Below are 15,728 nucleotides of genomic sequence, written 5' to 3' on the forward strand. Positions count from 1 at the left end.
TTGAATTATTTTGCTTTTTGGGGATTTAAGGGGGCAGAGAGAGAGAGAGAGAGGGTTGCCACCAAAACTTCTGACAAAAGACAATTCTTGGGTGTAAAAACTATCTTATTTAATAAAAAGACTATCTTTTACTGTAACAGCAATATCCCTATTTACCATCTGAGTCCTTTTTCTCATAGAAATCTTTTAAAACAGATAGACCCTACCTTGTTTATATACCCCATATTTTGAATAGCATTTAGATTTACAACGGATGAATTACTATATGGATAAAGAGGATCGTGAGCAATAATTGGATTTATAGAGCAAAATATATGTGCAAATTTGTACTATTATTTAAGTGTTTGTTAAATTATTGGTTTAAATTGGGAGGTAGGGCCAACCTAAATTGTAACCCACTTTCATATGATGGCATTGGAAGCTTTGTTACTTTTTTTTTTTCACTTGTTAATGCTAGGAATTTCATGCTCTTCCTATGGGTCATATTGGGCAACAACATTAGCAAAATGATTGCAATCTCCGGTTGGCATTAGATTATACCCACCACTATGTATATTATTCTCCCTATGAAGATTTCTTCTTTTTTTTTTGGGTTGAATATGCCATAATAATTTTATTCCACTTCTTCCTAGATGAGCAAAGTCACGGGTGGTCTATCAAACTATATGATATGGTCCAATCAGCAACGCCTTATCTTCCCCTTTACAAAGGTGGGCTTTTTAAAAAAATTACCAAAAAAGGAAAACAAGAGCAGGGTACCATTTATGAAAGTTGGCATAGGCTTACCTAATCAATAGCAATTTAGCATACATACAAGACGATATTTCACAACAATTAACCAATCCTTTAGTAGTAACGACCTACATTATTGGCAAAAGTGGCAATGACACCTTGAGCACTTGGTTGCCAAACAAAATGGAAACATATATGTGTGTGTGTGTGTGTGTGTGTGTGGTAAAAGCCCCAAAGCGTTTTCCTTTTTGTTGCCTACAGACTGAGCAAATAAAGCATCCACCCACCACTGTTGATAAATGCCTGTTTGCACTTGCAAATTGCAAAGCGGCATTTCAATAATGCCTGTTGTTTTTTTGTCTAAATGGAAGGAAGTCGTGAGGCATAAGATGGGGGGTGGACTTTGAACATCAATCTTCAAGAAATGGTGAGCTACACTCCAGCATCAGCATGTCTCCAAAGCACCAATGAAATATTTATAACAAAACAAATGTGTTTAATTATTAGCTCCTGCAAACCACAATCTCCATTAAAAAACATAAAATGGGCTTATGTTCTCTGTTTAATTAATTAATATAATACAGACAATGATGCGTACTTTGAATCAAACTTCTTTTCATCTCTTTCTTACTTAGAACGCATTGCATGTAGGGTTTTGTGTTCCATTTGATTAATAGGTGGTGGCGGCGTAGGGAGGGAAAGTTTCTCTCCACCCATGCTAGCCCCCATGTTCTAAGCATGATTAAAATAACAGTACATAGTTGACTTAACTTTTGAGGTTTTCAATCTAGAAAGAACAGTTGATATGTCCCAAATTCTTTAAGAGTAATATTAATGTACTCACGGGGCATAGATTTTATCGTTCGTGTCAGGCTGCTCCTAATTTTGTTTTGCTGTATCCTAATATGCTTGGAAAATAATAATGATGGCAAAGCTATGGAGGTGCGAGCCCATAAACTACATTCTATTCTCTCCCAAGTATTGATCATTACCATGTTGAAGTATGCTTATTATATTCAGATTACAGGACTAGACATGATGACCCTGCACTTGAAGACAAAAGGGAAAAAGGGAAAAAAAAAAACAGATTACTAGAGGATTTCTTGATGTTCTGACATCCCCAAAGATATGTGCAGCATGAATAACGAGTTATGGGGCCTCTGCCCTCTTCTTTCCAACCTCTTGTGCTTCTGATTTTTATAGATCTGACTACACTCGCAACTTTGCTGTCTAGGATTAGGTAAGCAATTACGTTGAAGCTTAGACCTTGGTATTAGTGACATTACATAATTAATATGCTGATTATATTTTGACACTTGCATGTTTATATTCATATGCTGATTGGTTTATTAATGGACGATGATGCACGCTTAATCATTTGTTTGCTATAACTTGAAAAGAATTTATTAGATCATATAATATAATTGTGGGAACCTTTGTACCTACATGCTCATGTCTTTTTCAGTATGAGAAAAATAATTAAGATATCCATTGCTTAATAAAATTGATTAGGCTGCAAAATTATATGATCTTTTGCCTTTTTATGGTACCAGCACCGACTCCGGTTTGTTCTCCCAACCAAAATAACAAGCACTCACAGGCATCATGAAATTCACTTGGCTCTGGGCCCTGCCACAAGGTAGGGAAAAAAAAAAAAAAAAAAGCCCTCGGCCCCTCACCAACTGTTATATGGCAAGTAGAAGTTGACAGCCTAATCAAAGTAGAGCCAACAGAATGCAAACATGGAGGATGTATCTGTTCACCTAAAGATGCTACATTGTGGCCTTTTTTTCCTTTTTCTGAACGCTACTTTGTGTCTTTTGGAACACGAGCAAACATGGATTCTATATGTGATCTAGATGAGAAACATCAACTAATTAAGGATGAAGATTGAATCTTCATATAGAATATGTTGTTGTTCACTATATGCTTATTTAGCAGTCAGATGTGATCTAGTTAAGAAGCATCAATATCAGTCCAAGTGTTTCACTACCATAAAGATTGAATCTTTCAGTGTAATCAGATTACAATATTATGTGATCTTCTCACCCTGCCATTAACGGCTTCCACATCATTTGGAGCTAGAACTTCGCAAAAAGCTCATTTCATTACTCTCCAATTTGCTCTTTTGGTCTTGGCCTCCCAATTGCACTGAATGAAAAATATACACAAAGGAAAAGTGGAACAAAAAGTTAATGCATTAACTAGCATTCAACTAACCTGATTTACGCAGGAAAACACTCCTACTCCTATAGCAGGAAAACAAAAATATCATACCATCAACCAAGCTATAAATACACACCAGTTCTCATATCACTTTAACCAGCAGCTAAGAAATCACACGCTATTTCTACCATATGGCTCTGGTTTTTTCCGCTTCTGCTATTCACATTCGGGAAAACTCAATCCATGTATCCAATCGACCAAACCATCACCTGCATGCTACCATATCCAGCAAGTGAATGCAGTTTTGTATAATTCCCCCAAGTCCTTGATGGAAACTGCAACTCTTCATGCCTAAAAATGAGGATTTATCTGCAGCTGCATATGACCCGGACTGTTCAAAGATGTCATTGTCAGCCACTCATACTGCTCAACCATTTTGTCAGTTTCTTCAAATGGAACTCTGGCTCCTCCATGTTTGCCGAAGGAGAAGATCAACAAAACAAGCTGTAGAAAATTGGGATCTCTAACCTCTTCAATTACAAAGCCATGGATCATCGGCTTCAGCTATCATAGGTGAATAACTCCCTGTTCTTTTCCAGATAGTACTCCAGGGACAAATGAACGAGCAAAATCTTTGTCCATCATAATTTATACCAGGTTTAAGAAATAGTCATAATGATATAAGTGAAACAACTATAAACATCCTGAAGTTTTCCCTATTTGAAGAATCAACTTCTAATTCCAAATAGGTTTTAGTAATATGTTCGCCTCAGTCGGATAAAAAAGTTCAAATGTTCCCCAAAAACAAACACCACTTAATCAAACTAGTTCAATCATGGGTAAAATTAATTAATATACTATAATGAAGCACTCTTCAATTCGTCCTGAAAGGGTGACGTTCATTTGGCTGGCCGTCTGCCTTTGGTGGAGCATTGTAAAGTAGATCGTGGATTTTGGAATACATCAGCATCTGTGAAGAGTCACCCCCACCACTGCTCTGTGATGCACGAGAACTCTCCTGCAGCTTAATCTTCTCAAACAGATACTGCTTCTCAGCTTCTGCCTCATTTAACCGTTGTTTCAGGTAATTGCTAGCATATTCTTCCTCTGATTTGTCAGACTTGGCAAGAGCAATCCTCTGAAGCTTCTCAGCCTCTCGTTTTGCCTCATTGGCCTTGAGTTGGAACATATCAGCTTCTGCCTGTTTAAGCCTCACAATCCTCTCCAGCTCTTCTACCTGCAGATTCTTTTTTTGCCTTTCCAGCTTCAGCTCTGCTACTTCCCTCGCCTTGTCCTCAAGCTCACGGTCACAAGCCTCAAGAGCCATGCGGGCTTTCTTAAACATTCTCAACTTCTCATCAGCCACCATTTCCATCTTCCTACTGGCTTCCCGAACCACCTCAGCAATCCGATTGCATGCCTCCTGTGGGGCTATCATCCTTCCACCCTCCCCATTTTCCATACTCTTTGGTCCGTCCACCTCAAGCTCTTCATTAAGGACATACATACCATAATTAAGAAAAACAGAAAGAAATAAATAAAGCAAAGCCAAAAACACCAGTAATTCTAAAATTTATAGAATGCTTCGAAGTATATGTACCTTGGAAAAACATTAAAATTGCCCGGCAGGCTGTGGCTGCCTCTACTCCACTCTTCATTTTTTCTTTCAGATCCTCACACTTGAAAAACAGTTTAATCCCTCGGGGGTCGTCACTTCCATGGAAAATCCTACTAACAAAATCCAGTTCCCTCATCAAAGCCTCACAGTCCCAGGCTGGTGCACAGTGGTGGAAAACATCTTTAACCCACCCAAGAAGCTCAGATGTTCGATTGCATGCCCGGCACCTGAAAACCATCTCAGATGGACCCGCTCCACTCTTAACAGAAGGACCCATACAAATGAGTCGATCGCGAATAGCACAATCAGTATGAGTCCAATGAGAACACAAGTCACACCCAATCCACCTGCAGGTATTTACTTCAAAATCAAACTTGTTACAGATTACACACATGCAAAGATTGCAGAAACCATTTCTCTTAGTGCATATGTCACATGTACAATCATCAGCTGGGAGCTGGTTTTGGCATGCTATATTTCTGCATCTCTTGTAGACAAAGATCTCAATCAGTGAAGTCTGAGAGAGACTGATACTAGGATGCAAGAATGCCTGAATCCCAGTATTTATTGACACAAGAATTTCAAGCTGAACTCTGTGGGCTCTAATCAATGTCTTAGCGGTTAAGTCAGTTCTACTCTGGACAAGTTTCTGCAACGTAGAAAATTCTTCTCTTTGCTGTGAACCACCATTGCCTTCAAGAATAACTCGGAGACCATTCTTCAACTCTTCTAGAACGTCATCAGGTAAACGATGCATCTTTTCAGAGATAATATCAACTCTCTCTCTTGCTATGTCCCGAAGGGAGATCTTATCTGCAATAGAAACTCTGTGAATAACTGATTGATCAGGGCAATCATTCTCAGCTTTCCCATTCTCCATCATCTTCTTTGCCATGATGGCATCAGCAGTGGGCCAAGTTTCTCGAGAACTAGCACTCTCAGTAGGGGACTCACGAATTTGATCAGAATTTGATCTGGGCTCCTCTGGGGAGAGGCGGGCATCTAAAGAGACAAGGGACAGTGAGGTTTGTAGTCCTCCAGGTCGTGTTTGCTGACGTGGAGGCAGCATTTTGGACGAAGATTGATGGTGGATGTTAGAACCAGACGATGTGCCCATCAATCAATTTCTCCACTTATTCTGAAAGAATGAAACAAACTTGACAAAACAGAATAACCTCAGATTAAACAATCGAGCAAGCAAAGTCACACAGAACAGAAACACACACACACCAACGTTCATTCATAATATCGAAGAGAAATAATTATTATCATTCCACGTAACATACAGACTGATCAATTCTACAAAATGTAAGTTAAACAGGATGGGTAAGAGAAACAGCAAATTATTAAGCTTCCAATATTTTTACCTATAACAGAGCTTCAGATAAATTCAATAACCTTTGACCAATCTTTCAGTGCACTTTTCAACTTCCAAGCTCACACACAAACACAAATCAAGAAGCGACAGATCATTTAAAAAAGAAAAAAGGAAAGGCAACGAAGCAACACAGGACAAATTCAAGTAGTATAAACCAAGACTCAATTAAAAAAATCAACAAATAGCACACAAAATCAACAGATCACAAAAAAAATACACGCTGCTGCGGATCAGTTTATATCAATCTTTCGCAACCTGTTTGGTTACGGAAAAAGGGGACAAAAACGCAAGTCTAACCTTAAAAAAAAGTTTCACCTTCAAAGCAGATGAGAAACGAAAATTAAGAGACGAATGGAAGAAAAATCCCCAAGTCAATCGAAAACAGCCACTCTCGTTTCGTAAAGAGGAAAGCTTGTTTGTAGAAAAAAAGAGAGAAATCCGAAATTTTCCTGCTTCAGTTTCTTCGATTTTGCTAAGCGACCAAACAAAGAATAGGAAAAGAGAAAGCGAGAAATAAGGGCGGAGAACTTACCGGACGAAAGAGGACGATGCCGGAGAAAAAAACCGAGCTCAAATCGGAGAATTGGGGGCACAAAACACAGACGAAAATACAAGTCCGGATTTATTTCTATTCCCAAAAACGTAATGAAAATAAAAAATAAAATGACTGTGTTCCAATTCTACCCCTTCGAAACTTGCAAATTCACGCGAAAAAGTCCACTACCGGTCAATGACGGACAAACAAACGGAAAATTGGTAAAAGAACCCGCGGTCGGGTTAGATATTAGCTATTTTAAAAGATACAACTAGCCCAATTGGACGTTCACAAGAGTAAAGTTTCGTTGAATTTTTTATAAATAATAGTAAATTAAAATAATATAATAAATTTTATAAAGTCAATTTAAAATAAATTTAAATATATTTATAAAAAATTAAAAAATATTGTAGATCACACGTGATAAAAAAATACTGTGTTGAAAAAAGTTATAGTTTCTACGAGTAAATAAGTTTAGACTTGAGATAAGTTTAGTAATTTGAGAGTTAGATATTTAGATATTAGATTCAGTTTAAAACTAAATTAAATTAAGTTGATCTTAATTGAGTTTATGTTCCAAACACGGCCTAAAGTGTTTTAGTTTTAGTTTTTTTTTAAAAAAAAAATTAAATGAATCTCATAATAAATTACACCAATTTATATGTAGTAAAATTCATATAAAAATTTGTAATATTAGTTTTTTTTTTTAAATGGTACCTAATTTTATTGATTATCCACGCCTATGGCAAAAAAATACCATGATAATAAGCATGATATTTGAGATTTACAAATAATGAATAAAAACCATCTCAAGCATTAAAACCAACTAAAAAAAAACCTAAACAATAATCTAAACATGCCTAGAAATATAATAAACATGCCTAGCCAAAAACCAGAAATATAAACTAAACTGACCTAATTAAAAACTTCAAATAAACCACACCAACACTAGATTAAGATGTTAGGAAGGCCAATCTTGTCTAAACGAATCATGCCTTTTAGCTTATGTGGTAAAGAAACAAATGAATTGAATCTCATATTGAGACCCTACTCTCCCTAACGTGCAAGAGAATCTGCCAGGCAATTTCCTTCTTTGTATAGATGTTCAATTGTGAAATAGATGTCAAGTAGACCATTTAACAACTCATCCCATAGTCCCATAAATACCAAGTCAAGCACCTTTGACACTTTAACCAATCAACCACCAAGCTTGAATCACATTCTGTTGCCACCTGTGTGAAACCCATCTCCTTACAAACACCAAAACCCACAATTAAGATACGTAATTCCGCTTTATTATTAATACCATGTCCAAAATGAGAAGAGAAGGCAAAAATAAAATTTCCATTTTGGTCTCATAGGAGTCCCCCTCCACCACAATGTCCTGAATTACCACAAAAACTACAATCAACATTTAACTTTATCCATCCATGTGCAGGTTTCCTCCATTGAATTAGATGCGGAGGTCTTCTTTGACAATAAATAGCGGCACCTCAAGTGCCTTGAGGATGGCTTTGTCAGTGGAAGATATAGTCCATTTTTTTAATCAAAAGAGATGATAAATTCTAAATCCATACCTTGATGGCTATCCACACTCCCATTGCCGATTCCTTTGTTCCTTTCATCCTTACTTTGCACTGCCTTAGCCATAATCTCTAAGAAATGATAGATGGTAACAAGCCAAGTAAAATGCCTCGATGGCTGGATTTTTTGACATATGCAAACCAACTTTGTACAATTTCCCACCATGAGTTCCCCTTCATCTATGGAACACCCAGAGCTATCGACACCATGGCCCACACTTGAAACGCTATAAGTCCCAGTTGCAACACATGATCTAGTGTTTCAACATCACCATTTAGACAACAGTCATAGCGTGATACCATGGGAATATCCAAAGATTTCGATTGTCAACTGGTAATGCCCCAAACCTAGCTTTCCACATACAAGAGAAAATTTCTTTTGTAGCAATTGATGCCAAGTCCAATCCAATTAAGGACGTTTAACACCTTTGACACGAATTAAATCCTAGGCACTTCTCGTCGTGAAGCATCCATCTACTGCAGCCTTTCAAACCGTAATATCAGGCCCATCTCTCCCTACTGCTATTTGTTGCATAATCTCCTCATCTTTTTCCAAGCCAACGAGCTCCACAAGATTCTCTCCATCCCATAAACCATCAACCCACAAATCCCGTATTTTGAGCCATTCAAACAGATCCTAAGAACTGCTACACAAAGGGTCATTTGTCAGCCACTTGTCAAACTAGAAAGAAGAACCATCGTCTCTCACTTTCACCTACACATTTTCGACAGCTTCAGGAATTACACTGACAACTGATCTCCAAAACTGGGAAGTTGTAGGATGCGCTTTTGCAAGCATCACATGACCGTGTTTCAAATATTTAGCATAGAAGAACTTTGTCCAAAGGTTGTCCACTGTTAAAAGATGCCAAACGAATTTCATGTGTAGTAATCTTTGGACCTCTGAAAATTTTCTAAGTCCTACGCCACCTTCCTTGACAGGTTTGCATAAGTTTTCCCATGCAAACCATTTCCGTTTTGGCTTACCATTAGATTTCCCGCAAAGAAATATAGATAGGTGCGAATTTATTTTTTTTGAAAACTACCATCAGCACCTGAAGAATTGCCAAGAGATGAGTAGCCATGCAAGTGAGAACATGCCTGAGTAAGACAAGTCGAGCACCTTGAGAGAGTAATCTCAATTTCAATCTTGTCATTTTGTTTTTTATCTTCCTTACAAGAGGATCAAAATCTCTCGAGGTTAAGCGGCCTAACACTAAGGGGACTCCCAAATAAGTTACAGGGAATTTCCCCTCAACAAATCCGATGAACCTCATCAAACTCTAGCTCCTTGATATTGTAATATGCTTCGAAAAGAAAAGCATTGACTTGTCTTTATTAATAAGCTGAACCATTTCTCATAGACCTCCAAAGTTTGAACAAAACGTCGCACTGATCTCCTCTCACCATTAGCAAAAACTAGTAAATCATCAGCAGAGAGAAAGTGCGACACCAACGGGGCACCCACAGGATGAGAGAAGCAACTGATCCTTCCATCCACAAAGTTCTTCTGTAAGAGTCTAGACAATACCTCTTCCATGACAATAAATAAATACAATGAGAGGGGATCCCCCTATCTTAAGCCCCCAGAGGGTTGGAAGAAACCCTTATAAGTCCCATTCATTATTATGGAAAACCATGGGATCCGCACACAATTCATCACCAACCTGCAAAAATGAGATGAAAACCCAAAACTTTCTAGAACTCTTACAAAAAATGATCAATCAACTCAATCATAAGCCTTGACCATATCAATCTTTAGCATTACATTCCCACCTTTCACTTTCTTGTTCAGAGAGTGCACCAATTCTTGAGCTAAAGTGATGTTCTTAAAAATACTCCTCCCCAGAATAAAGTCTCCTTGTTCACATGAGATCAAGTGAGGAAGAAGTCGAGTCAACCGTTGAACCAATATCTTAGAAAAAAAAAATTATAAGCCATAGACGAAAGGCTTATCATTTTGAATTTGTCAAAGCTTTTAGGTTCCTCTACCTTGGGGATCAACACAATGTATGAAACTGTATAAAAATGAGGTAAATGAGTTCTCGAGAAAAAATTCTACTGCAGCCTCCATGACATCCTCCTTTATGAATTCCCAACAATGTACATAAAAAGTTGATCCAAATCAATATGGTCCAGGTGCACTCTCATTCAGAATTGTAGCCAACACAGCCTTAACCTCCTCAAAAGAAGGTGCACATACAAGAGTCATGTTATCATCTTGGAAAACCTCTTCTTCTATCAATGATGATAGATCCCCTTACTCAACCATATTCGACGCCGAGAGGAAGGTCTTGAAATAATTAGTAGAACCCTCATGTATAAACTCCGGATTCCCCAAAATACTACCTTCTTCTAAGACCATCTGGGAAATGACATTCTTTCTTTTCTGATTAACACTAGCATGAAAGAAATTAGTGTTTTGATTACCCTTCTTTAACCACTTACTTTTTACCAATTGCGACAGACGTGTTTCTTCTCTGTGTTCCTGAATATCTAGCTCAACTTTGGTAATAAGGTAATCACATTCTAAATCCAGATTATAACCATTTTGCAACTAATTTTCGAGGATTTATAATCTTTCCTCTAGCGCTTTGATGGTCTGACCAACATGCTCGAAAATATTACTATTCTAGGCTCACAGAGCAATTTTCACTTTCTTCAATTTTTTTGCCAACTTGTGAATCCCATAAGAGATGACAAGTTCTCGCCAAATTGCTTCAACATAAGGCTTGAAACCTGCATGATTACACCACATATTTTGAAAACAGAAAGGCTGTGATCCGTATAATATCTCCGTTTTTTTGGAATCAAACAACTATAGGGGAATGATCCAAGGACTTCCTCTGCAAGTATTCAAAGTAAGCAATCGAAAAAGAATTCACAAATGAAGAATTAATGAGAGTCAGGTCTAAGCGTGCCCAGGTTCTCGTGCTCCCTTCATGGCCATTACACCATGACCTACGCCTTCCCACCATCGAGAGATCTAACAAACTACAGGAGTCCAAACACTCATTAAAATCTACCATGGAAGCTAGGGGTCGCGGATTCCCACCAACTCACTCTATATCCTCCCGAATGATATAGAAGTCCCTAACATCCATGGTCCATCTATACAAACATGCTTTAAGCAACACCATAAATCACATCTCTCTACCTGGTTAAATTTCGTGTATATAAAAGTAACGAGTGTATTTTCTGCACCACTACGAAACCAACCATTGATCATTTGGCTAGACATAGTACATACACGATACTTTAAACTCACATGAATCTTTCCAAAATACCCATATTTCGCCACCCATCTCTGCATTACTACAAAACTTTGAGAGCCCCAAATACAACACCGCACGATCCATTTACTAGCATCTAAAAAAGGTTCCATGATCACTACAATATCCACATTAATATTTCTAACCATCCGACAAAATCCGTTCTTGGATGTGCCTAACCCCCACACATTCCACACTAACATATTGTCAATCATAAATTAAGTTTAGTAGAACGGGATAAAACCCGTTGTGATTGATGTACCATTTGTTTCTTGCCACTATGTCAAGTAGATTTCAATTCTTATATCTCAGTATTTGAATCATAACATATTTTCTTTGCTAAAGGTTGAAATCTGCAAACTTCTTCACAGTCGGAGTTGATATCTTGGGTTCTTGCTCTTGGTACATTTTCATCCACTAAAATGACACTGGACCTGCATTCCATTTCCAATAATTCAAAGACTAAAGTAGTATGGTCTTGCACAAAATCATCAGCAACAATATGCTCTCTCAAAGCACGCCATTCCACCACTTGCATTCCATCCTGAGATTGCACCACAATACAACCCCCTTCTTCCATGACACTCATGTCTTTAGAAATCTCCTATTCATTAGGCTGTTTAGACTCTTCCAAATTTACATTCTCACAAAAATACCATCACTAACAGGGGCAAGATCATCTGTATGACCCTATACCCTGTGCATCAAACCATCTGACTGATTTGCATCTATTTTCTCAACCCCTTAGCCATAATCTCACATTCCTCTATTTCAATGATAGTCATCACATTTTGAATTGGAGTTGCATTTTCATTGACTTTACGAACATCAGAGCTCTATGGATCTTCCTGCCCCACAATTATTCCATTAGGCACATCCTTCTCATTTGATTTTTCCTTCTATCTTGAATTCTTGTTTCTCTCCCTACCCGAAGGGTGTCGATACTCTCCTATTCTACAAACCACTTCCATGTGACGTTGAAAACAACATTTGGTGCAATAGAAATCCAATTTTTCATAGCACACTTCCTGCCATATCTTTTTATTAGCCGAAACCACAATCGAGAAGCTCTGCAACAATTCTTCTTTCAAATCAACCTCTACACGGATGCGTGCACCAGTTGCTCTTATCTAATGTAAAGTTGCATTATCTGTGCCTAAGTAACAACTAAATCTGGTAGCTAAAATCTACAAACAATCTATCACGTATAAATGCATAGGAAGTCCAAGCAAGAAAATCTACTATGGTGCGAGGGAGGATTCAATATGCAAATCAAAATCCTTGGTCCATTTGAATAAGCGGAACATGCAGCCTTCAATCAATGTGCCTTCTCTCGCCCAAGCATGCACAAAATCACATTCAGAATGCATCCGAAGAAGCGCATGGTGAACATCCATGAAGCTAATCGTGGATATCTCCAATAACCCCCAAGACTTGATAATATGACGACGAATCTTCTCTATCGGTGGTTGGACACAAGTAAACTTTAACGCCAAATCAAAACGAAAGTCTCTGGTTGCCTTTGTCACCTCCAAATCTCTAAATATGACCCCTAGTTAACCATTGACATCAACCGAATATCTCATCAGCAATTTGTAAGAAGATGAATACTGCTTAACCATCGCTTACACATATGTTTGTTTAACCAGAACATCACTATAGGAGGCCTCCAAAGATGCTGAAGACACCATGGGGGGCAAGGTCGCTATCATAGCCAAGCCCTAGGCACTAAAATTGAAAAGAATCCCAAGAAGGAATTTTCAAGAAAAGTGGAGCGTTTCCTAGAGAGCGTAAAAAAGTTTTTAGATCCGCTTTATATATGAAAGAGAATAAAACTTTTATAATATTAGTTTATTCTTTTTATTACAACATTGTTTATATATATATATATATATGAAAAATCTATTTATCATCCTTTCAACATCTCTTGACGTGGCATTAAATGATGTGTTGCCCAGATGACTAACACAAGAGGGTGATGAATTGAGATGTATTTAAAAAAATAATAATTATAAATCAAATATACAATACACAATATAAACAAAATACGAAACAACAATAAATATAAAGAGTAAGGGTAAGAGAGAAACAAACTCAGTATGTTAATGAGGTTCGGCCCCACTGTCTACATCCTCGCCTCAAGCTACCCCTTGAGGATCTTCAAATTCACTATTCAACCTCTTTCAGGTGGAGATAGAAATCTATTACACCTTTGAACAACACCGCTACAAAGGATCCGTATACAACACCCTCTACACTTGCAATCACCTTACACGTGGTGATTCAACTATTCCCTGTGTAGAATACTTTTTATACGCACAAAGGTTATACACACAATTTTACTGATACAAGAGCTGATAGTGGGTAGATTATCAGAAAACCCTCCTCAATGAGTGAAATAAGAACAATACAGCGCAAAATATATCTCTCTCAAAATGAATAAGGATTAAGGCTTAATGCTTAGAGAAGAGACAATGAAAGCTTTGAATGAATGTTGTATACTCTTGATGTTGTAAATGTGAAGCTCTCAAATAATCTATTTATAAGCATATGAGATTTCATATTCAAATTTAAAAAGATTAACATGTCAAAGACAATATCATTCACTTTTTCAAAAAATTCAAATAAAAGGTTCTTCTTTTTCAATTGTCAAAGACAACATCATTCATTTTTCAAAAATTTCAAACCTAATCTTTTACTTTTGGCATATGACAAAAGGAGCACACTTTACTTTTCAAAAAATTCAAACCTAATCTTTTTACTTTTTGCATATAACAAAAGGAGCACATTTTACTTTTCAAAATTTTTAAACAAAAATATCTACCTTTTACATAAGTAAAAAAAATCAATCACTTTTGAAAATATTCAAATAAAACATGCACATGTGAAAGATGACAATCAATCATCTTTAATATTTTCAAAATTCAAACCTTTAGTCATATAATACATATGTAAAAGATGACAATCAATCATCTTTCAAAATTTTCAAATTTAATTTTCAAAATATTTATGCACATGTGAAAAATGTATTTTAATGTTTTATGATAAAATATTAATTTTGAACCTTAATCCTAATTTCAAATTTTTAAGAGATTTACAACATTACTCTATGACTTTAATGTGAACTTGTTCTCTTCTTATTCATGCTTGTTTCCTTAATGTACTTGACTCCATTGTGTAGACAACATGAGCTTGAAACTCCTTTATTCTTTGAATTCATTTGTTATCATCAAAATCTATGTATAGATATATAATTACACAAAACTTGAAACTTTAGGCTCAATAATAGATTTACAAGTTAAACATAATAAATAGTCTTAAATCACTTAATACAACGTCATAAAATGATAAGAAGATTGTGATAAAAAAGATGAAAAGTAGCTTTACTCAAATATATATATATATATATATATATATATATATATATATATATATATATATATATATATATTTATATAATGGCATATATATGTTGTGGGGATCCCGACAGCTAGCATGCATGTAATTAGCCTATTATACATAACTTCTTGAAAAATGATTTGTATAACTTCAGCTTATTTATATAGAATGATATGATATATAAGGCAGTTCATGATATATATAAAAATATATTTCAAAAATTAATATTTTAATAATATTTTATTTAACTTTTAATTTTGATCTCATTAACTCATTATCCAAACCTCCATTTTGACAATCTCCAATAGCACCCCCTATGTATCCCGGCCGGCTTCTCATCATACATATAAATATACTATATGAAGTCAATGAAAGGTATCTATATATACAGTAGCTACATAATATAAATGGATCATAATTATATCATTATATATTACTCGATGCCTACTTACATACAAACAGGAAATTAAGAATTATTAGGATTTCATGTCTACAGACAGAGAAGTATCGAGCTGGTCCAAATTCTCACAACTTGTTGATATGCTTGTCGTGGTTGCACCATCAGGCCAACCATACATTTGCCAAGGGTTACATCTTCATTACTCAAACATTAGCTTGGTTTCTCTGCATGTTAAGCCCCATGGAGAGTGAATCTTGAACGTCATTTGACCTATAATGTGGAATCATCCTTTCAGGTTGAAATGGTAACTTTGAAGGCTCAAAGTGTATAGTCAGCGCTATCCTTTCGGTATTTGAGATCAACCTGTTTTAGAAGCTCTTTCTCCTCCCTTCTTTCGTTTAATTTCTCCAAGTGCCCAAACCTTTCTTGCAAGAGAGCAATGGAGGGTCTAGCAATGGTATTGGGATCACCACTTTCCCGACCCATTGGAGATCAATCAATGGACCTTTTTGTGGAGGATATGTGCTAGAAAGATTTGCTTAATTTGAGGGTTGCGATGCACGAGATCATAATCAATGTACACATATAGGAGATAGTTTATTTCTATATATCATTAATTTATGCGTTTCAAATATTCATGTTTCT

General features: G+C 36.5%; 1 protein-coding gene across 2 annotated transcripts; it reads right to left on the reverse strand.

The window, feature by feature from the left end:
- Nucleotides 1–3,556: 3,556 nt before the first annotated feature.
- LOC122306150 (OBERON-like protein) lies at nucleotides 3,557–6,574 on the reverse strand. Of its 2 annotated transcripts, none has more exons than XM_043118573.1 (3): nucleotides 6,427–6,574; nucleotides 4,499–5,672; nucleotides 3,557–4,386 (listed from the first exon to the last, which is right to left on the reverse strand). In XM_043118573.1, the coding sequence occupies exons 2-3, from the start codon at nucleotides 5,631–5,633 to the stop codon at nucleotides 3,773–3,775; spliced, it is 1,749 nt and encodes a 582-aa protein (XP_042974507.1). In that variant the 5' UTR covers nucleotides 5,634–5,672; nucleotides 6,427–6,574; the 3' UTR covers nucleotides 3,557–3,772. The 2 variants fall into 2 exon arrangements, with proteins under 2 accessions (XP_042974507.1, XP_042974508.1); XM_043118574.1 differs by having other exon boundaries at nucleotides 4,499–5,654; nucleotides 6,427–6,571.
- Between the last annotated feature and the right edge of the window lie 9,154 nt (nucleotides 6,575–15,728).

Source organism: Carya illinoinensis, chromosome 4 (genome assembly GCF_018687715.1).
Source record: "Carya illinoinensis cultivar Pawnee chromosome 4, C.illinoinensisPawnee_v1, whole genome shotgun sequence".
Classification (NCBI taxonomy): domain Eukaryota; kingdom Viridiplantae; phylum Streptophyta; class Magnoliopsida; order Fagales; family Juglandaceae; genus Carya; species Carya illinoinensis.

Coding starts and splice junctions, on each gene's coding strand:
- LOC122306150 (XM_043118573.1), bottom strand. CDS start 5,633: ATGGGCACATCGTCTGGTTCTAACATCCACCATCAATCTTCGTCCAAA. Junction 4,387..4,498: donor AATTTTAATGTTTTTCCAAG/GTACATATACTT, acceptor TCCTTAATGAAG/AGCTTGAGGTGGACGGACCA.